Here is a 23,655-nt window from a genome sequence, read left to right as displayed (position 1 = left end):
CTTTGACTCTACTTTCTCCGGGAGACAAGTGTCGCGACTGCGCAAGTCCCTCTACGGATTGAAGCAATCCCCAAGGGTCGGGTTCAACAAGTTCACAAAGGTGTTAATACATGATTTTTTTCAGGCCCAATCAGATGATACTCTCTTCTTTCAGCATTCCTCCAGTGACAAAATTGTTATCCTTATTGTCTATGTCAAAGATATTATACTCACAGGTGATGATCTACAAGGATTTAAGTCTCTGAAAGATCTTGCTACTTCATTTGAAATGAATGACTTAGGATCACTCCGATACTTTTTGGCATGAAAGTTACTCGGTCATCTTGGGGCATTGACTTGTCACAGTGCAAATATGTATTTGATCTATTATTGACTGAGAATAACCTTCTCCTATGCAAACCACTGGTTGTCCCAATGGATCTCACTAAGAAATTAGCTGATGCTCTCAATATAATCTTGGTGAACAAGATTCACTACTAATGGCTTGTGGGGAAACTTATTTACCTCGCTCATACTCGCCTTGACATTTGTTATGCAGTAGGTATTGTGAGTCAAATTCATGCATGATCCTTATGAGCACCATCTCCAAGCTGTCCACGGGATCCTTCATTTCTTAAAAGGTACATTGGGCTCAGGTTTGTTTTTCACAAGCCATACCTCTCGTTCTATTGTTGCTTATACAGAATCGGATTAGGTCGAGCTGGTCCATGATTGATGATCCACCTTAGGATATTGCTTATTCGTGTGGGAAAACCTTGTCACGTGAAAAAGCAAAAAACAGTCGGTTGTGGCCCGGAGCAGTGTTGAAGCCAAGTTTCGTTCCATGTCCTTGGGTATCTGTGAAGTTCTCTTGTTACACATTATACTTCGTGAATTGTGTATGTCGGTCTCTGCTCCTCTCCAACTATTTTGTAATAATAAAACCACCATTAGCATTTCTCATAATTAGGTCTAGCATGATCAGACCAAGCATATAGAGATTGACAGACACTTCATTAAAGAGAAGCTCGATTCAAGGGAGATTTGTATTCTATTTATCTCATCTAATAGTCAATTAGTAGTATCCTTACCAAAAATCTTCCTCCTCGGTCATTATTTGAAGACTTTAAATCAAGTTGAACAAAATTGACATCTATGCTTCAATTTAAGGGGGGGCATTAGAATTATTAGGCTAATTACTACTGCAGTTATTATTAGCTTTTATTTGCTTTCTTTATTTTATGTTTCCAATTTATGCATTACTTGGTCAATTTTTTAATTTGTCTTTCCTTTTATTTGGGTCTTGTAATATATATTTATACCCTTTTTTCTATCAATAAAAGTATTCAGCTATATTCTCAAAAATTAACAGAACTAAATGAAAATACAACACTCAATAGAAAGCAATAGAGAAAAAAGATTCATGTAACCGACCCCACTTAGCGGGATAAAGGTTTGTTGTTCTTGTTCTTGTTGTATTGTGGTTTGAGTTAACTCTGGTATCACTCGAACTATTTCGAAGGTAAGAGAATCATACATTTTTTTATTCTTAGTGAATAAATAAGCATTCCTATACCTGCCATGCTGAGTCTGGTGATCAAATTATCAAGGTTTCCCCAATAGCAGATGACAGACATCCATGGGCACCATGTACACTAAACGAATCCTGCAAATGATTTCCAATCAAAAACTCTACAAGGCACTTTCTGTCAATGTTAATTGTTCTTCTTCCTTAAAACATGCCAGGAAGTACATCTAGAAGTGTCTCTGAGGCATGAGACTCAACTTATCCACCATATGTATAAATGTCACATTCTTGCTTTTTCTCCATCAGTGATAAGACTGCATGCATTTCCTTCACAGTGCAACTACCCATTGCTACTCCCTCAAAGGCTCAATCTGAATGACCTGCCGAACCTCCAGCATCTAGCCCTCATATGGTGGAAACTAGTACTCACTTCTTCAACCGCCTCTTCGTCACTTATTTCCTCCACCCTACCTAGTGAAGAACACATGGCTCGTCCGACAAATGAAAGTGATGTGTCCAAAACTATGGCATTTAAAACATTTCCTGATTAAGACAATAGTGGAAATGCTTCTCTTCTCATACTTCTTCTAACTCTAAGCAACTTTATCATTTTCCTGACCAGATTTCTCAACTGTATTAGGTGTGCTCCTACTGATATCTCCAATTGTGTGTGGCTATCTATACGGCAGTAGGTACCTGCTATACTTTCATTGTGTCTCCACCTTCAGTGCTAAGGTATGAATGTCAATCAAGGACTAATAAGGTTGTAGTTGAACCACATTGCCAACGACGAGCTTTAAGCCTCCCAAGTATCTGACTATAGTGTGCTAAATTGGCTCCATCATATCACATTTCAGCTTAAGTTTCAAGAATTTTGTGGTGTACTTTGCTAGTAGCTCCCTCTTTTCCAGATAGTAGAGCCTCAAGAAAAGATCTTGACGATACTATGGGAGTAGTTACGGTCGCTACAACTCTCTTCATCTTCTCTCAAGTAATAATCTTGTTTCATCATTCTTTATTTCTCTCCCTCCTCAGGTTATCTCACCACAAAGAGGTGCTCCTGCTCAACTTGATAGTAGACAATTTCTCTCCCGAACATCTGACACTTCTTTGTATTCAAAAATACTCTCAATGATCTACAATCAGACTATAAAATCATCCAGATTCATTCTCCCTCGCAATCTAATATGTCTACTTTCACTTCTAAGCATATGTATCCTTCAAACAGACACTTCATTATTATATACTCCAACAAGCACTTCATATATGTATCTTCTAAGAGGTACTTCATCTCTTAATCTCCTTTGATATTGTATCCCAAAGCATTGTAGAATGTCTTCTTCTCCACTGCAATCATCTCTATGGAATGGATTCAGGCATTCCTTCCTCTCTTTAGAAGATGTTGCTACCATGCTCATCGTTAACCTCACCAAGGGTCATTTCCTCAATATCATTGAGTCGTTGTAGCACTCAGTGGAGCTATCGTTATAGCTCTTCCACAGTAAACTCTTGTTAAGGTTCTGACAATTGATTCCATGGCAGCATGATTAGGGTTCGGGGGTGAGTAGGTGCAAGGAGATGGTTAGGGGTAATGTAGGGTGGGAAAAAAATTTTTGGGTGGAGGTAAGGTTGGGTATGGATGAACACTAGAAATCCTAGAATAAGACAAATATTAGGATTATTAGCTCTGATATTAAAAAATAATGAAATTAACCAAATAATAATAGAAAAGAAAATATTATTACGGAATAAAAAAATGTGATTACAACCAAAGACGCTTGAAAGAGAAATACAATGGTAAAAGCAACTAAATTGTTTCCAAAGGTGATGCTTGGATTTGGTGATTGGACCATAGGAGGAGAGTGACGAGGCGGTGGATGGAAATAAGAGGAGGAAGGGGAAATTGAGATTGGCTGCGGTGGAATAAAAGTGGGGTTGGCTGGCTGAAATCAGTGGAAAAATAGCAGCTAGAAATCAGCTACTTGCTGTCTCAAGCAGCATTAACGAAGAAAGTGGGTTGGAGTTGAAGGGAGAAGAGCCGGAAGTGTTGTTGTTCTAGGTGGTGGCAGCAAGGGAGAAGCGGCTGGGAGTGAGAACGGGCTGCTGGAATAAGGAAAATAGGTGGCTGGGTGGCTAGTCCGCAGGAAAAAGACAGCAAGGCTGCTATCCTGGGTTATTGCAGCGAGGGGAAGAGAAACCCTAGAAAAGAAAGCATAAAAAATCAAAAAATAATCTATTTCGGCCTATCTCCCATCTCCTGATCGGGGGGAATCACTGCTCACATCCCACATCCGAAGTGGGAGCACTCCCGCATTATCACCCAATTTGTGATTCTTAAAGCAAAGGACGTAGCATCCTTTGCATGCTTTGAGAAAAATGAAGATAATTTGGCGTAACACCAAGACTATGTGCTGTTTTTAATGTAAAATAATCACGTCTCCTCTCTTTCGCAGAATTTCAATGCCACCTTTAAAGATAATGAAAATGCCGTTATCCAAATTTCATCTCCAGGCTCTCTCCTTATCCAAATTCTCTCTCCCTCATTAAGTAGTAAAGGTCTCGCCAGGGTCCTTGTGAGTCCAATGCCAGCTCTCGAGGGCATCCCCTCCATCTCTGAAGTCTCTGGTAAGTTAATATGAATAAAGCTAATTTCAAGCTTTTTCTTAAATGTAAGAACGCTTCTAAGTTTCAAAAATGCCAAAATTTTAAATAGAGCGTTTTCCAAGGATAGAAACTCTCACCAAGAATTAATTACATATCATTAAAAAAATAGTAGCATTTACATACAAGCAACACAATTCTTATGTCTTTCAAAAAAAAAAATAAAAAAAAAACACAATTCTTGTGCCTTCACATATCTAATACTTATTCATATTTTCATCCATGTCACTCAAATCTTTAACATCACATCAAAATTACCACAACCTATCTTTTTTTAAAGTGAAACACACCTTTTCATGTACAGATTTATGGCACCAAAGTGTTATAATCATAAAAATCAAACTTTGGGTGTTAGATATGTAAATACAATAGTATTGTGTGGTATGTATGTAAATTTCCCTAAAAAATATGTAAGTGGTGAAGGGTAAGTAATTAAACAAAAGCACTCTGGCAAACAATAAGTAATTAAATTAAAGCTCATGAGCAAAATAGTATTTCCCTAGAAGAAAAGGCCATTCTAGGTTAAGGAAATTCTGGAATTATAATCAAAATTTAAAATTGAATTATTGAGCATACCTTTCTATCTCCAAGAGAGCTCTCAGATGGGACAGTAGTTGTGCCCCTATTAATACCAGTGTCTTCTTGGTCAAAGCTGCTGGCTCTTGAGTATCTCGGACTGCTGTATGCCGAATTATGATACCCAGCACCTTGGTCAAAGATGTTAGCTCTAGAGTATCTTGGATTGCTATATACAGAATCGCAGCTCCTAATCGGTGGTGGAAGACAAACTCGCAGAGGAGTCCCCCTCCTGCAACTGAAAATGAGAATGATAGAACCACAAAAATGTTTTGAATAGACTTGCTTTAAGCCAACCAAATATAAAAGGAAGATTTACAAGCATGCCACCCAATTCTTATGTATTTACATATCTAAATCCTATGACACTTTATCTGTGCATGGAAAGGTGTATTCACCTTTTTAAAGGTTAAAATAGTGGTATGTTTTAAGTGGAATAAAAGATTTGGGTGGTATAAATTTTAAAAGAAAAGTTTCAGTGTTAGATATTTAAAAGCATAAGAATTGAGTGTTATTTATGTAAATGTCCCAATATATAATCCAAGCAATATATTCTCAAGCAATTTAACCATATACCCCAAAAGCTGGAGCTCTAATGTCGCCTTGTATTGTGCAGGAATCTCCATGAGAGCAGAAAGGGCGAAATCTGTTTCCTTTCTGTTGATTGGGATATTTTTGGACATGATCTCTGTGAAATTTACAAACTGGAAGGCAGAAAACAAAGCACAGTTTATTATTAAAACAAAAGAAAATTTACATGCATACCACTCAATTCTCGTGTATTTACACATCTGACACCTAAAATTCAATTTTTTCATATATCCATCTTACCTATGCTTGAAAAGATATATTTCACTTTTTCAAAGTTAAAATAGTGATATTTTTTATGTGATATGAACTTGGGTGATATAAATGTAAAAAGCAAAGTTTAAGTGTTAGATATGTAAAAACATATGATTTAGGTGGTAGGTATGTAAATACACCAAATGAAAGTTTGTAATTAACATTCGTAGATACAGTTAAAAACCTGAAAATTGTCAAATGCCCGTGAAGGAATGTTATCATCAAACTCCCGCATCATGTCCCATGGGCCATCACCAACTCCAACCAATACAATTGACAAAGGATAATTACTACCAAAGAGAGAGATATTTACTTGACTAACATGCAGAAATGCAGCATTTCAAAATTTGAAAAAATAATTTTACCTGGCTTTCACTATAGCATCTATGGTAGCTCTCTCTTGTGGGCTTAACTGGCCATTTCGTGTATCAACACTCCGTGTCACCTGATTAAGATTTTCGCAAGAACGGATCATGAGGCTTTTTAGTGACCGACTGCAGTGGGAAAGAAATTATAAAAAAAATAAGGAGCATTTGCATACATACCACCCAATTCCAATGCTTTTACGTATCTAACACCTAAACATCAATTTTTGCAATTATAACACCCAAATCTTTCATATAACATTAAAAATACCACCATTTTAACTTTTAAAAAGTGAAATACAACTTTTCATGCATAAGTAAGTTGGTAGTATGCAAAAATTGAAGTTTAGGTGTTAGATATGTAAATACATAGGAATTGAGTGGTATGTATGTAAATCTTCCAAAATTAAAATGAAGACCAACTTGTCCATCAGCAATTATTAGAAGAACATGATATTGACCGCCAGTGCTATCAACAATGCCTATTGCAGTTTCAATAATAGGAGCAAATGATGTTGGCCCTATAAGAAAGGCAAGGGAACACTTGGTTAGTACAAGGAAGTAAGATTTACATACATGCCATTAAATTCCTATGTATTTACATATCTAAAACCTAAACTTCCATTTACATACCACTTTACCTATGCATGAAAAAGCTTATTTCACTTTTTAAAAGTTACAATGATTCCATTATTTATGTGATATGAAAGATTTGGGTGGTTTAGATATAAAAATCAAAGTTTAGGTGTTAAATATGTAAAAAGAATAACACCACAACCACAGAATAAAAATCACTCACCTGCAAGTCGGAGATTTGAAACTATTTCTCGATATCGCTGCAGTGCTTCCTCAAAACCATCGCAAGGTCTTCCATCAGGATAAAAACTGAAGACCTCCTGATCATGTGTGGATGCTGCAGGAAAAATAGCAAATAATAAATCAAATCCTTGAGAAAATAAATCTTAATAGATGAAGGAAAAAAAAGAGCAACAAACCATCTCCAAATCCAAAGCAAGGAATTAGATTATCCTCATCAAAAGCAGATAGTGTTCTTCCAATAATAGATATAGCCTGCTCATATGGGTTTGGAGTGTCTCCAATGTCATGCAGACTCTTGTGGTTGAAAGAAATATTTCCTAATATAAAGGGCAGATAATAAAGATTTAGAAAGTGAAACATGTATACCACACAATTATTATGCATTTACATATCAAACATCTAGTGTTTAATAGTTAAACTTATAACGCTTTGGTGTCAAAAACTTATGCATGAAAAAGTGTATTTTACTTTTAAAAAGATAGTGATGGTGGTATTTTTTTTTATGTAATGTTAAATATTTAGGTGGTATGCAAATAAATATGAATTTTTAGGTGTTAGATATGTAATGACGTAAATACATAAGAATTGTGTTTTATGCCGGTAAATTCCACAACGATTTTCAGAATGGAGGACTAAAATTTGAACAGACTAAAAGGTGGAAAGTTACAAAATTGCAAATTGGGCATGGTGAAAAATTATGAAATAACTTTGCTCATTTAATCTAAATGTTATGCACAAGCATGCCTGGTTTAAAAAGGGTGCCATACAAAACATTGTTATGGGATATTAAATCATACAGGTGTCTACAATTGAAAGTAAGAAAACACTCTGCAACAATTAAAAATTATTTTACCTAATAGTTCATCATTGCCTTAACAACATAGCACTGTCGATGTTTGAAGAATAGAAAAAATGACAATGAAATCAATACATGCACAAAAATAAAATTAAGAAAATGTTCTGGTACAAATGGTATCAAATTGCATTTTGCACAGAACAATTTTCCATCTAGCTGTCTCAGAAATGGCTAAAACAACTGGTAAAAGAAGAAACGTCTTAAAGTTAGAATATGGAAAATATTGTATTAAAATATAAGGAAAAAGATAAGCAAGCAAAGATAAGATCGTCTGATAACATAACCTGTCCATTCATTGCTTTTTGTAAAATCAATCCCCACAATCAAATTTGAAGACTCGAGACCAGCATGAGCTAAAGCTTCAGTTACCTAAGGAGATTGAATATATAAAAAAAACAAATAGTGAAATGGCAGAAAAAGGGTAGTAAACAATATTGAATTTCATAATTGAAGCACACAATGCAAAGAGTCCACAAACACAATGTAACAATTAAAAATTAGTAAGGTGCTAGACATGCATTGAACTCAAAAACAAAAGAAAATATTCTAGCCTAAAAAAAAATACAAACTATATGCCTTTCTCCTTTTAAAATTAAATTAATCCATAAACTTTATGAGGTTAAATCAAATATATGATGATTCCAACAATAACATGGTAAAGCAAAAATCTTAATCGATATTGCTGTCCATTACTTGCACTTAATAATTCCTCAGTTATCGGAATCTAATGCATATACAAATTTTCTTGCAGATTTTGATTCAGAATTATAGTGCTTTCTCAGATACTGTCATTTTAATAATCATTCTCCAAAACAACTATCCGTAGAAGATCCACATTAGATTCAAAAGTTGCTATAAAGAAGAGCAAATATTCCTGGGCCTCTTTTCTTGAGTATGGTAACTAATCTCCATATATTATATATTAAATGAGGCACAAGACACAATACAAAAAGGGATATAAAAGGGGACAAACTTGTTAGTACAAGAAATAATGAATTCCACTCTTAAATTATTTAAAGAAAATAGCAGCTGAGTGGAGGAAAATGAACTCAAACCCATAACATCAAACATAAAAGTGGTGGTATCAACTACTAGGCTAAAGTTTTGTTCATAAGCAAATATCCATCGACTTAGAAATCTAATTCTTGAAGTCAATAAATGTTGTCTTAGCCCATCCCATCATCATCATCATCATCTTGGAGACTATGAATTTTGGTTGAAGGAAAAAATATTATTCCTCTTCAATTTCTTATGAAATAATTACAAGATAAATAGAGGAGCATTGGGAAAGACATAAAATTAGTCTAACTCCTCATGATAAAAGAAGGAAAAAAAATTATAATATACCAATAATTATGTATTCTAAATTATAGGAAGTACTAAATTAGAAGGTTTAGAACCCCCTCTCCACCCTTCAAGTAGGAGCATAGATATTTAGCAGACCCAACTTGCTTACACGAAGTTCAAATTGGGCTTGAATAAACCTTTGGTAAAAATGTCGGCAATTTGTTGATCAGGAGAGATAAATGGCATGCAAATAGCTCCACAATCAATATTCTCTTTTATGAATTGTAGGTCAATCTCCACGTACTTATGCAATCATGCTGCAATGGATTTTCTATTATGCAATGTTGATGCAGCTTTATTGTTAGAATACAATTTCATTGGCATGTTTATCAAAATCTATAGCTCTCCAAGAATTCTCTTCAGCCATAACATCTCACATGCTCCATTATCGATAGCCCAATACTTCCTTGCCATCACATTTTGTCTCTTACTTCACCATGTGACCAGATTTCCCCAAACACAAGTACAATATCCAGATGTCGATCTTTTGTCCACAAATGAGCTTGCCCAATCTGCATCAATGTATGCTTCTAAAATTTGTTGTGTGATTTTCTAAAAGAGTAAGCTATTTTCTAGTGTATTTTTTAGGTATTTAAGAATCCTGTTAACCGCTTCACGGTGTTTCTCATAGGGAGAATGCAAAAATTGAATTGCCAAACTTACAACAAAGGCAATATTTGGCCATGTAAGTGACAAGTATATCGACTTTCCTACAACTTTTGATATCGAGTTGTATTGACTGGATTGCCCTCCTCATCTCAAAGTTTCTAGTAGGGATCAAATGGAGTATCTGCAGGCCTACAACCACTCATCCATGTTTGCTTTAGAAGATCAAAAACATATTTCTGTTGAGAAACCACAATATCTTTCTTCAATCTAGCAATCTACATGTCAAGAAAATACATCAGACTCTGGAGTGCTCCCATTTGGATGTTGTATGCAAGCCGCAACTCCCACGCGATCATGGGAGACCGTAGACAGGAGAGGCTGAAAGTCTTGTTTTCCTTCTTTTTATGCTTTATTTTCTATCATCCTTCATTCCTATTTAGTCTTTTCCTATATATGTGTTGTAGAAGTCAGTTTTGTCGTGAATTTTATTTGAGATAGAAGCCAGTGTCTCTCCTTACCCTGCGAGGGTTGTATCCTAAGGGCGGTGCTTCGGTTGTATCTCACTCCCAAGGTGGTGATGATCTTCCTTCTCCCCTTTTATATCATTCCTACATCGCTTCCTACCGCCTTCCATTATTCCCAAACACCAGCCTACAGTTGTTCCCCTACAGTTCTCCTACCTTCCAAGCAAATTGCTGCCACCCCCAATTAGCAAATTGCTCCTGTTTGACCTGTCCTTCCTTGTTGTCCACCTGCCTGCCATGCTGCTGCCACCAAAACAGCAATTTGCCGCCGTTTGCCTTGCTGTCCTCTTGTTGCTTATGCTCTTTCATGCTTGCTGCCGCCCAGAATAGCAAGCCATCACTGTTGTAACGTTGTTTCCCCACAGTGAAGCCCCTCCTATAACTTGTTGCAACCTTTATAAACCCCTAACAGCCACCATCACCACAACCACCCCGAGATCCACCTTTGAGGTGTCTACGTGACGTGTATGTTGTCGTTTTCTCTTTCAAGTGTGTTTGGGTTGTAATTGCATATGTGCTCTCAATAATAAAATTTGCTTTTCTATTGATTTTTTGGGTTAACTCCAGTATCATCCTTGGTCTCCAAAACTGATGAGAGATAAATCTTTAACCGTTCATTTCATATAGGTTGTCTCGGATGAGAGTTACACCATCCACATACACAATTAATATGGCTATCTTCTTATCCTTGGAATGCTTGAAGAGTTTTGTATGATCTTCTTGCCTTTGAGCATATCCCTGATCTGTAAGAAATAGTGTATTATTTTCAAATCACGCGCTCGATAACTATTTGAATACATATATGAATTTTTTAGTCTACAAACCTTGAGCCAAACTTCTTACAGAATCCTGAAGGTGCATCCATATACAGTTCTTCCACCAAGTCCCCACTGAGTAAGGTGTGCTTTATATCTAACTGTTTTAGGGGTTAGTCAAGATTAGCTGCAAGTAATAGTACTCTTACCTGGTTTAGTTTTGCAAATCGAGAGAATGTCTCAAAAGAATCAATGTCATAAGTTTGAGTAAGTCCCTTAGCAACCAGTCTAACCATGTGTCATTCTAAAGAACCAACAGATTTGTTTTGATTATAAACACCTATTTTCATCCGACAGTTATCTTATCTCTAGGTATATCCACCACTTCTCAAGTTCCATTTTTTAAGAGCTTTCATCTCCTCGAAATTTTTAAGAATCGACAGTTATCATGTGTCATTTTTTTAAGAGCTTCCATTTGATATGACTTATATTCAAGTCATTAAAGATATGTATACTAGAGCTGTTACTTGTGTTCAAACTGAAGGAGGATTGGCAAAATATTTTCCTATTTCTGTTGGTTTACATCAGGGATCGACTTTAAGCCCATATCTTTTTGCTTTAGTTATGGATGGTCTTACTGGACATCTACAAGAGGATGTACCTTGGTGTATGCTTTTTGCTGATGATATTCTTCTCGTGGATAAAACGAGAGAAAAAGCCCAGGAAAAACTTGAATTATGGAGGTCTACATTGGAGTCTAAAGGCCTTCGTTTAAGTAGAACTAAAACTGAATACATGGAATGTAATTTTAGTAGTAATAACTCTAGTGACAGAAGTGTGACTTTGGATGATCAAATTATTAAAAGGTGTGAACAATTTAGATATCTTGGGTCCGTTGTTCAAAGCAATGGTGATATAGATGGGGATGTTAATAGTAGAATTCAAGTTGGTTGGTTGAAGTGGAGGAATGCTTCGGGCCTTTTGTGTGATAGAAAAGTACGGCTAAGACTGAAAGGAAAATTTTATAAGATGGTGGTGAGACCTGCAATGCTCTATGGCGCTGAAGGTTGGCCTTTAAAAGCGAAGCATAATAATAAGTTAAGTGTTGCCGAGATGAGAATGATTAGGTGGATGAGTGGCTTTACACTTAGAGACAAAATGCGGAATGAATATATTCGTGATAGGGTTGGTGTAGCTCCTGTGACAGACAAAATTAGAGAAAGTCGTCTTAGATGGTTTGGTCATATTAAACGTCGACCATTAGATGATCCGATTAGGAGAGTAGATGTTTTAATTTCGACTTGTGTTAAGAAAGGCAGAGGTAGACCTAGGAAGACTTGGGCTTATTGTATTAAAAATGATCTTAATTTACTAGAACTAAATGAAAATATGACACTAAATAGGACGCAATGGAGAAAAAGGATTCATGTAGCCGACCCCACGTAGTGGGATTAAGGCTTTGTTGTTGTTGTTGTTGTTTCATCTCCTCGAAAACAACCTCCCTTCACTTAAAAACTTTTAGAGTATTCTGCACAGTTCTAAGAATCTACATATGTAATAATTGTGAGGTCAATGCACGAAAGGTGGGTGAGAGGTGATCATATAACATATAATGAGATAATGAATATTTAGTGCTAGACGCAATAGACTACAATTTTAAATTAGGTTCAGAATTTGAAGATGGGGACTGAACATAACGTAAAGAATTAGTAAGGACGTCACCTGGGTTTGCTAATTATGAGCAATGCAAAGGATTCATAGATAATTTTTTTTAGTCGTCCTTTGACGCAAGTTGACAACATCAAATGATACAACTATCACCATTTTTTCCCCCATTTATTCATTATTATAAATATCATGAGATGGCACTGTAAGAACTTCAATATCTAAAAGACTCGACACTCTCTCCAAATATAATATCACTGGATTTTCAGGTTGAAAATCAAGATTGGGGAGATTTTGGGAGTTTTCGGTTTGAAGAAAATACTGAAACTTGATAGACACATCTTTGTTTTGTTCTTTTCCTTGAAGATGAGATGGAAAAAATAGTTTTAATTCAAAAAAGTGATATCCATAGTAACTAATAATATTTTCGAATTGGAATCAAAACATTTATACATTTTTTTTTTTTGTCGAGGAGCATAACTAACAACCACACTTTTTTTTTTGAGTTGGATTTAAGTTTTCCTAGATTATGAATGTGAATGAAAGCAATACACACCCAAATGTTTAGAGATTTGAATATTTGAGGAGAAAAACGTATGTGGTGATGTTTGGCAACCTGTAACACTTCACATTGAAATGATAACAGATTTTTATTGTAAAATAATTTAGGAAACAAGTATTTATAGTAATAAAAATTGGGATGACTTAACTTATAATGTCATAACATAATTTTATTGTCTTTGAAAATAAAAGTATAACCAGTACTTTGACATTGTCTATTCGAGTTAAGCTCATCTGCAAAATATTAGTCCATCTTTTCCTTAAACACTGTCAAACATCTATCCCATAGTCAATTCCTGGAACTCACAACAAGAAGGAAAGAAGTTAGCTAGGCAATTGATGATAAGCAATAACTTTACTAATGGACACTAAGTTACACAATAGATTAGGAATATGAAGAATATCGTGAAGGGTCAGCAACAAAGAGAGTCTGACAGTTCATATTCCGACAATTATTGAGAGGGAACTATCAACAACTTCGACATTTTTATTGTCTGCAAAAGGTCTATAAGAAAAAAATAATTTAGAAACTGTTATACGATCAATTGCGCCAAAGTCATTTATCCAGGAATTAGAAACATTAGGAATAACACCTAATAAAGTAGTGGTCAGAGAGTTACCCTTTTATGCTAAAGAGCAAGATTGAGTTAGAGATGATTTTGGAGATTGAAATAATTTTTGCATGTGCTCTAATTCCTCCAAGGTAAAAGAGATTGCATTCGAGTTAGCAGATGACTTCTGAGTTCCTCCAGAGGAGGCTAGATAGGCTCAATCTTCACGCTTGGATTTTGATTATCAATTTACAAGTTTTCCATAAAGCTTCTAACATGTCTCATTCTTGTGACATGATTTTTTGCAATGCTCGCACCATGGTTAATTCTCCCTTCTTTATCAATATCAACCCCTTTTGATACAAGGGTCGAGTTCTCCTATTCAATGTTACCAGACGATTCAATGTTGTACAGTTTATTTATTTATTCATTTTTTTTGTGGATTCTTTACGCCTAACTTCATAAAAGTCTTCTTGAATTGAGGGTACAGGTTTCTTACCAACGATTCAACCACGAACTCATTTAAAATCCTATAAAGGCCGATTAAGAACATATAAAGCCAATCGTTTTTCTGTCATTTCTTGTGGCGAGTATATTCATTTGCATTATCCCAAATGTCATCATAATATTGATCAAACTCTTAGCATAATATTACTAACTCATTGCAATACATAGTAACACTATAGTCATTTTGTTTGGATTTTCAAATTTGAGAATTCAACAAAAAAAATTGCAAAGAACTCTCGAAGTCTGAATAGGGATCCCCAACAACCTCCCAAATATCTCAAACAGTGGGAATAAATAGATATTGCTTTCCTATGATGGGTAATGGAGTTAATGAGTCAGATCATAATCAGAGATTTTTTAAGACTCAATTTTTCAAAATCGGATCACCAACAGTAGGCTTTGAAATTTCTCCACTTAAATGCCCAATTTTGCCTCCCATCGATCTTCTTGAGCCAACTTGAACTAGTTGTACCTTCTGAGCTTTATCGCACTGAAATATAGTGGTAAGTTCTGGGGATAATACTCAGCCAATACGGGTCTAGGGCAAGGAGATGTAGTTTCGGAGTGACTGAAACTAGTTGATGTGGTAAAGTTTTTTGGAACTCACGTCATCATTGGAGATTCGTAAGAAATCCTCAGAATTTGAAAAGCATCGTAATTTTGGCCGCACAAGCTATGTTGGACTCCTTTATGTTGCGATCCTGGTCTCTATTTCCAATTAAGAAAGGTGTGGAACTCCTGTACGTGGGAATTCGTTCACTTTATTGGTAAGCGACACGAAACTCTACGCCATGATCCTATGTTGTTACTGTCGATCAAGATGGCACAAATCTCCTGTATACGCGATTCGTTTATTTTACTGTGAAGGTTCGACCTTATTATCGGCTACAAAACAGGAACAAGTAACTTCAAAGGACAAATAACGATGGATTGCTATGGAGGCCCTGCTTCGAACCTGCTGTCGAGATGGACAAGCATAAGCATAGGTAGTGTCTTCGAAGAAAATGTAAGATTGAGGATAAAGCAGCAACGCACAACTAGGGTGGTCGGAAAAGCTTCAAGCAAGCAGATCGTCGCGTTCTCACTGATATCAGATAGAATTGGGTAAGGCAAACCACTCTAATAGCGAAACACCCAGACGGCCTAGCAGACGACACAAGCACTGCCGACTTCGAGTACTACCACTTGGACTTGAAGGAGAATGGTGTAGGTACTAGGGCATTGTCGAGCTAGTATGCTCAAAGATGAAGCAGGATAGCACAAGAGGCTTCGACCTCCACGCGGGTTAGGACACTTTCAGTGGCTCTAAAACCATGTGAATTTTGGAGAAGGAAAAATATTATTCCTTTTCGATTTCTTATGAAACGATTACAAGATAAATAGAGTGGCTCCCATATTAGGAAAGACGTAAAGTCATAACTTCCCATGATAAAGAAGGAAACAACAATTATAACAAACAAATAATTTTATATTCTAAATATAAAAGACAATAAAATAGAAGACGCTTAAAAATATTCATAAAATTCCAACAAGGACCAACCTCAATGTTTCCCTCATTTATTTGTTATTATCATTATGTTTATGCATAGACTCTTCTAATCCATTTATGATTTTTGAACATCATGGTCCATAAAATCTTGTCGTGATTACCTTAGTCCTTTGCATAAAAAGAAAGTTAGTACATATTAATGGATATGAGATTCACAAAGCCAACACCACATATTAGGGCAAGGCAAATGGTGGGGTGATGATAATTTTAGTCATTTATTATTAAGTTTGTTAGTTCATTTTTTAGGACCACATTCTAATATTCTATAAATAAAGTAGTAACTTTTGATAAATTTTACTCACATAAAAGTGAAGCTTAGATTATTTATTTAGTTGTTATGTACATGATTTCCTTATCAATTATAAAAGTTATTTATTCATTTTAATTCAAAATGCATGTGACTTGGCCTACTTAACATGAATTATCTCATTTTAATGATTATTAAAATTTTATTTTAATATTTTTAGTTAAAATTATAATGCGATAAATAAAGAAAGAATACATGACTCCATAATATGAGACAGTGCATCGTATAATCGCCACTTTATTTAGCTTCAATATTGAAATTAGATACATTTCAAAACTATCACATTACATGGAATATTTTTTTACTTCCAAATCAACTATTTTGTTTAATGATCAATTATCACATCATATAGAATTACTTCTACATTCAAATTCAATTTTAATTACATAAAAGCTTTCATTAATTTATCAATGCTTGATTTTAATAACTTTCTTTAATAGCTAACCATTTATGACATGAAAATAAATTTAAAATTAAATTTAGATCAAATAGCATCTAGCTTTATTCATTTTATTATCTTCTTCCCATGCAAAGCATGGGCATTGACTAGGGGAGGCGGCAACAGCGGCAAGAACGGAGGTACAAAAAACAGTGTATTGTTGTTTCTGGGTATGGAGGGTAGACACAAAAAGTATGATGTTTCAAGTAGGGTGCAGCAACTATGGAGGAGGGAGAACACAACCGGTGGGCTGTTTCAAGGTGGCGGCGGCAAGTATGAAAGGGGAGGTTGACTGGAAAAGTTGGACAGGGACTTGGCAAGCAGTAGATCTGAGGGAAAAAGTAAGTGGGTGACTTTTCAGGGAGTGGTAGCAAGGTGGAGCAGCAAGGTGCAGGAAGCTGATGCAGGATAAGTATGGGAGAAAGGTATTAGATAAATACCACCTCATGAAAAAGATACAGTTAGAGCACCACTCAAAACTCTTAGATACAACTCTAAAAAAGAGAAGGGAGACGCCAACGGCTATCTTGAAACAGACACAGCAAAAGCTAACCGTAAATCATCATAACAAAAGTAAATATATAATACTAGTATAGCTAGTGGGCACCCTCCCCCTTGAGCAGCACTCCGTAGGGTTAGGATAATCGGTCTAGGGTTCCCCCAAGCACCCCGCGTCAGAGGTAATATCATGAATACTCATTAATAATTCACATATTTAATAACTTTAGAAGATTAAGACTTGACTCTGATTAAAAGCTCATTCTGGCTAGTAACTAATCTTAACATTGATCCACCATATTAAAGAGGTACAAAGAAATGTTCTTTTTAGCATGGGCAATGAACGTGACATGTGGATGCAAGGGGAAACAAGACATACATACCATACTACCTTTGACATTCTGCTACCAAATATATCAATGTACAAAAACTCCGTCAGTAGGACTGATCCCACTAAAGTGAAGCCAATCAAAGCGGGGCCAACATTGTGTGCAGTTGGACAACATTTCCTTTCAGCTAGTCAAAGATACTCAAAATGAATAGAAATTAGCTTTTCGAAGGAACACTAGAGCAAAAGTTGTCATAAGTTGAGAAATAACCAATACTCAGGTAGCTTTAAAAACCATAATCCTGCCGATTCAAAAAAAAGAAATATATATGTTGACAAGATTAAGTAGAAGCCCTCTGAAGTAGGAGCTCCCGTGCAGGAGAGAATTCGTCCCGCTAAAGTCCCAATAGCAGGATTTTTGCATACGCGTACGCCACCCGATTGTGGGATTCCATAAACCCACCAAATTGTCACTCCCACACAAGGGTGTAAATGAGCCAAGCTTGAGCGAGCCTCGGGCTTCTTGTGTTCAGCTCATTCAAATTTCTTTTTGTTCATTTTGACTCATGTTCCAAATTGCTCGTGAATTGTCTATTCATGTACAACTCGATTAAAACTCATTTGTTCGAATTAAACTCATGTTCAGCTCCAAATAACAATTTATTAAAATTAATAATTCAAATTACATATTTAACTATAAAAATTATTTTTTTATTTTAATACTCTCCTAAAAGAGATTGAAACCCAATTTCTGCTTCTACAGGACCAAAATTGTGTCGAGTGTGATAGCTTCTCTGAGCAACTGCGGTTCTTTTTTAAGGAGAACCATTTAAGTATTCATTCATTTATTCCCGATGTGGGATTAAACGCAGTAGAAGGGAGGGTGGAACCACGGGGCAACCCGATAAGAGGGAAGGCGAGAGCGAGATCGTGAGAAAGCTGAACAGGAAGGAAGACGTGAGCAAAACGGTCAGGCAAGAGGGAAGGCGAGAGCGAGATCCGTGGGAGCAATTTTTTTTAGGCATTTACAAACAAACCACCCAATTCTTATGCATTTACGTAATTTTGGTAGAAGCGAGGAGCAGGAGCTATCTACTGCTGACACTTCTAAAAATGTGTCATACCCGTGTCGGACACGCATCGGACACCGACACTTGTTTGACACATCTGACACTACAAAATATGTCTAAATTTTTTTCAGACCCGAACATTTCTGAGACACCTCAGCACTGCATCGAACGTGAGCTTAACACTATTTTGAGAAAATGGGACACATGAATCAGAAAATTATAAATATACTTACAGACCTCATTATACCTTATAGTCAAAACCGCTCTATCTCTTGTCATGTTGAAACGCTCTAACATTCGTCAAAATTAAGTATCAAAGATGCATCCAATATTTGTCGAAGCCAAACATTAGTAATTTTCTCTTTGCAATCATAGTAATTTTTTTTACTGCATACATACAACCCAAATCTTATGTATTTACATATCCATCCATCTATATATATATATATATATATATTTGGTCGGACATCTGCTTGTCAGTTGTAAATCCCCTCTGGTTTGGGGTGTGATACTCAAATTATTAGGTGCAAGAGGGGTGGTCGGGGCTCGTATCATAGCCTCCGACCATTCCTTTGAAGGAAAAATAAAGATATATATATATATATATATACATATGAATTTAGCCATTGCATGTACATTTTAGTGGATTTCTCAGAACTGCTATAGTAACATGATTAATTAAGTTAATTTTATAATTATTAAAGTTTATTTGAGTGTTATGTTAAATTTTTATATTTCCAATTATATCTAGAATATATATGTAGTTTTATATATCAAATTGATCGATTTGAGATGTAGAATTTTATAAAATTGATTTGTTTAGATTTCAGGGAATGCAAAAAATGGGCACATTTTACAATTGCCAAAAATTTTTCTGTTTTCTGACAATTGGGTATTACATCACAATTGTAGTAGATGGAGACCTATGGCTTTGAGAACATAGAATCTAACTTCTACAATAGCAAGGAAGAAAAATTAAGGGACGGGAGACAACAAATATATTGGGAAAATTAAAAAGAAAATTTTCATTTAAACAAATTTAGCTTTAATATAATACTCTTCTTGGGTCTGTATTCATAAAACAAACAGAGAAAATTCTAATAAGCTTCAAATTTTAAGTCAAATGATAAAAATTTTAAAAATATATAAGAACGAGCAACATACCACAAAATCTAATAACTACATCCACAGAAATAATATGTGCACATACAAATCAACAACCTCTCTAAAAGTAACAAATTCCTAAAATTCAATAAAAACATTGAAAAAAAAACTAGATATATGTAAGAGATTTAAATAAATCCTGAGAACACTACTACATTTGTCAAAGCTCAGGTGCTGCTCCAATTGATTTTTATTGTTAGTTTTCTTTTCCTTGATTCTTCTTCAAAAGCCATTTTTGAAATAACATTTTGATTTCTCTCGTTAAAGCATAACCAACCCAGCATTAGTTCTACTTAGATTTTTTTAAAGTTGTTGGCAGACTTGTTGATGACCTAGGAATCTCCGAAAAAGGCATTGAGATCCATTGGGTCATCTTTAGATATTTACTGCTAAATCAACCTCTTAAAAATTCTCAACTGGTCAAATTTAAATAAAAGATAACTCCTACTCACCCAATAAACTCCCCATCTCAAAATTCATAAACCAAATAACCTAAGCTTATTGGTTATCATTCTACTTTCTCATTTATATTGAACAGTTGTATGTCTTTTTCCCCCCATTTTTTGAAAATGACCAAAGTAAACCCGCACTTTTTTTAAGAATCGTAATAATTTCTTATATCTTCACGTTGAGCTACAATCTTTATCTATTATAATAAAAAAATTGAACAATTGATCTTTTGAGTAATATTCTTTATCAACAAAAAATCATGAAAACCATTTGTAAATCTAGAGATTATCTAGAAACACGGATTAGTGGTTATGTAAACTAATATAATCATAAAAACTTCCTGTCAATCTATAGTTATTCACCGCATATCCTTTTGAAAGATTTTAAGCTTCTTTGCATTTATGCAAGTATGTAACATGTTTTTTCCACTATTCATTGATCATACACATGGGTTGTATGATTCCTATGTTAATGGAACTATCATGTATAAAGAAAGTCTGAAAGCTACCATGAGTTTATTTTTGAAGCTATCATGAGGATAAAATGAAGGATAATGCATCTTCATTTTTTTTTATTTTACATTCTACTTGCATTCTATCTAAACGATACTACGTTCAAAACTACTCAAAGTTAATTTATTAAAAAGCGAGGACCTCCCGGATGCTTATTTCACCTGTCGAATTATTACTCTTTGAACAATGAGGACATTTTTATTAGTTGAACATTGAGGATCAGTTTCTTAATAATTCAAACTTTTAGGGAGCGTCAGGGATCATTTTATTATTATTATTATTTTGATTTGTTTATATTTTATCTTGAAACAAAATATATTTGATGTGTAAATAAAATAAGAATATTTTTAAAAATACTTAAAATATCTAAATTTTGTTTTTTAAGTATTTTTAAAAACAGGCTACCTTGTTTAAAAAAAAAATAAAAATATCTAAAAAACACACTAAACAATAAAATTTAAGATAAAAATAAAAAAAAACCAAAAGTGATCCAAAATAAACCATTAGGGTGTTGATTCATTCATATGCATTTTATGAAGAAAGAAGTCAAAATGATCCATAGGCCATTGGAATGGCACTATCTTAGTCACACTCTCTAAATAAGTTCAAATAAAGCCCATTGAATCCTCAAATATGATACGAAATAATTTCTCTGTTATTTTGTTTTGGATTGGATTTGTAGAGTTAAAAAAGTATTATAAATCAGATTTGGGGGAATCAAAATACTAAATTGAGCACGTTGGATAACCTAGGATTAAAATAGCCCCACAAATAATTCAGGAATAATTTTCACATTTTTCTTATAATTTATGTCTTCCCAAAAGTAGCTAGAGAATCTACTCTAACATTACTACTTTCAAATTAGCTTGCAACCCACCACTTTATACAGAATCATCCTCTTCTTACCAAAGATACACAACCAACCATATTATGATTCACGCCTAACAGGATGCATCATACAGTCAAATGTCATAGATGTATTTTCAACACAACTCATTTAAGGCACAATCCAAGAAAATCGATTGTGTTACGTAGACAATGGAGTTCAGTACTTTGTTTCTAGGGCTATTTTTATGTTTTCATCCTTCAACTTAAAAGTCATTTCACCACTTAATTTGAGTCATTGAATATCAATGAAAAGCCATGGTTAAATTGCTTTTATGATTATTTTACTTGTTTGTTTTTTGAATAATACTCTATAAAAAGAATACTTAGGAGGAATTTACGACATTGTTAGATGATGAATTCTTTTTTCTATATGTGATTTCCTTGTTCATGCGTGAAGCTTAAAACTCTACCAAGATGTGATGTTTTTATTAAAGTGAATAACTTCAGATATCATCCTTGCAAAAAAAAAGCACTAAAAGACAAAATACTTGACAACAATGGAAATCAATAGATAATATGTGCCAATGACAAGTGACTGTGAGAAAACACATAAGTAAATGCCATGACCTTGTTTTTCAAGCAATGAAATATATCCTTATGGATTATTTCATGAAAGATACATTTGATTAGGGGTTTGCAGAACAACATTTTTATTACAAAAGAACACACTAAGAGATAGTTGACATTAGTGAAGTTAAAATATTCCACTATGACAATAAAAATATGCTCTAAATTATAAAAAACACAAATTTTCATTCATCAAGTACTGCATTGACATTACAATTATCTTCCATTTATAACAGTTCACATATCTCTCTCCTACCTAATTTTTAAATAGATAGCAAGCTAATTATTTCTCTCCAACAAAGGATAAATTATTAGAAATAATTAAGAATTTTCAGCATAGCAGACAAGCATCAAGACTTTCAAAAACCTTTTGGCTTCCCTTATTAAAACAACAAACAATCACTATTTATCAAGAAAAAAATTCTTAAGTTGTAAATATTTAAAATTTGACAAAATATTCAACGATTATTGCATTGCATTTTTAACTCCAAATGTTATTATGAATGAATTAACAAGCACTACAGGTTTTCTATGAGAAAAAAGAAACATTAGAGTCTCAAAACTTCTAATTTTTTCACCAGTAATGTGAAACTTGAAAACCTTAGCATGATGACATGGAAACGAACAAAACATCCCCAACTAGTTAAAATAATAAATAATAAAAACAACAAATTCTTGACATCTGCAAGAATAATAAAATGCTTTCTAAGATTGGATAAACTTCAATATGAACATTGCAAGATCTGTGATGATTAATGACTTACTTGACTGAGTGAACTATAATTATCACCAATCTTGGAATACTTCTTCTGTAGCCTGTATGCAGTTCTAGGCTGATCATAGTTGACAGGATTCAAAGGGTGCTGCGGAGTTTTGTACGATGTTGTATGGGAGTAATCATTTGATCTTTGGAATAAACTACGCAATGTTGAACCACCTCCTCCCATAGAAAAAGACAAATTCTAGTTGATAAAAAAATATGAATCTATCAGACCGAGCATGATCGGTGCAGAGCCTAAATCAGTTATTTCTATAGGTCAATCAACAGAAATAAAAAGCATACATTTTATTAAGGAAATTATAGAAAGAAAGCAAGAATTTGTACAATATCAAAACCCAGAAAATGAAAACAAAGCAAGAAATTAAGTTTTTTACAAAAGAACAACAAAAAAGATGCTAAAAAAAGTAGGTTGCTTCACCTAACCAATTTAAGAGATAATTCTGAAATAAATGTTGCAAACAAGATTTTAATATGTTCAAGGACTTCGAAATGAAACGTGAAACAAAGGAATAAACAGCAAATGGCATGTGACAGCTAAATATGCAGCATCAACATCATAACTGCGGTGCCCGAAAAACAACTTTAAGAAATAAACTAGCAAATTCAGGCAAGATAGATTGTAATGACAAAATAAAAATGACAAAATAAATCAAAATCAAACAATAAATTTCTATGTGCTTAAAAACAAATAAATTATGACACAAGCCAAAGTATAAATTCCACAACATTTGTAAAACAATTTCATGATTTCATTCTTAATTTTTTAAGAAAATTTCAATAATAAATGAAAACTATGAGAAAAAGAGAAGAACCACCAAAGTCTTTCTTCAAACCAACTTCAACAAGCCAATCTTTTGATGAGTTATTGAGATTAATCCAATACTCAGCTATAAATCAGAGTTCAAACCAAACATACCAGAACGAGAAATGTTCAAACATCAAACCGAACAGCATTC

General features: G+C 34.4%; 1 protein-coding gene across 1 annotated transcript in view; it reads right to left on the bottom strand.

The window, feature by feature from the left end:
• LOC110028587 (E3 ubiquitin-protein ligase RGLG5-like) overlaps nucleotides 1-22,903 on the bottom strand; it is a 34,931-nt gene extending 12,028 nt beyond the window's left edge. The window contains exons 1-9 of the mRNA XM_020730496.1: nucleotides 22,683-22,903; nucleotides 7,912-7,996; nucleotides 6,948-7,088; nucleotides 6,752-6,865; nucleotides 6,376-6,473; nucleotides 5,953-6,032; nucleotides 5,772-5,877; nucleotides 5,321-5,448; nucleotides 4,745-4,982 (exon numbers count right to left, since the gene is read on the bottom strand). Of these exons, the coding sequence (XP_020586155.1) occupies nucleotides 4,745-4,982; nucleotides 5,321-5,448; nucleotides 5,772-5,877; nucleotides 5,953-6,032; nucleotides 6,376-6,473; nucleotides 6,752-6,865; nucleotides 6,948-7,088; nucleotides 7,912-7,996; nucleotides 22,683-22,865 (1,173 nt within the window). The 5' untranslated portion in view covers nucleotides 22,866-22,903. The remainder of the gene's footprint in view (nucleotides 1-4,744; nucleotides 4,983-5,320; nucleotides 5,449-5,771; nucleotides 5,878-5,952; nucleotides 6,033-6,375; nucleotides 6,474-6,751; nucleotides 6,866-6,947; nucleotides 7,089-7,911; nucleotides 7,997-22,682) is intronic.
• Between the last annotated feature and the right edge of the window lie 752 nt (nucleotides 22,904-23,655).

The sequence above is a fragment of the Phalaenopsis equestris genome, unplaced genomic scaffold (genome assembly GCF_001263595.1).
Source record: "Phalaenopsis equestris unplaced genomic scaffold, ASM126359v1 Scaffold000515, whole genome shotgun sequence".
NCBI lineage: Eukaryota > Viridiplantae > Streptophyta > Magnoliopsida > Asparagales > Orchidaceae > Phalaenopsis > Phalaenopsis equestris.
Note: the sequence above shows the minus strand (reverse complement) of the source record. Positions and strands in the feature narration are given on the sequence as shown.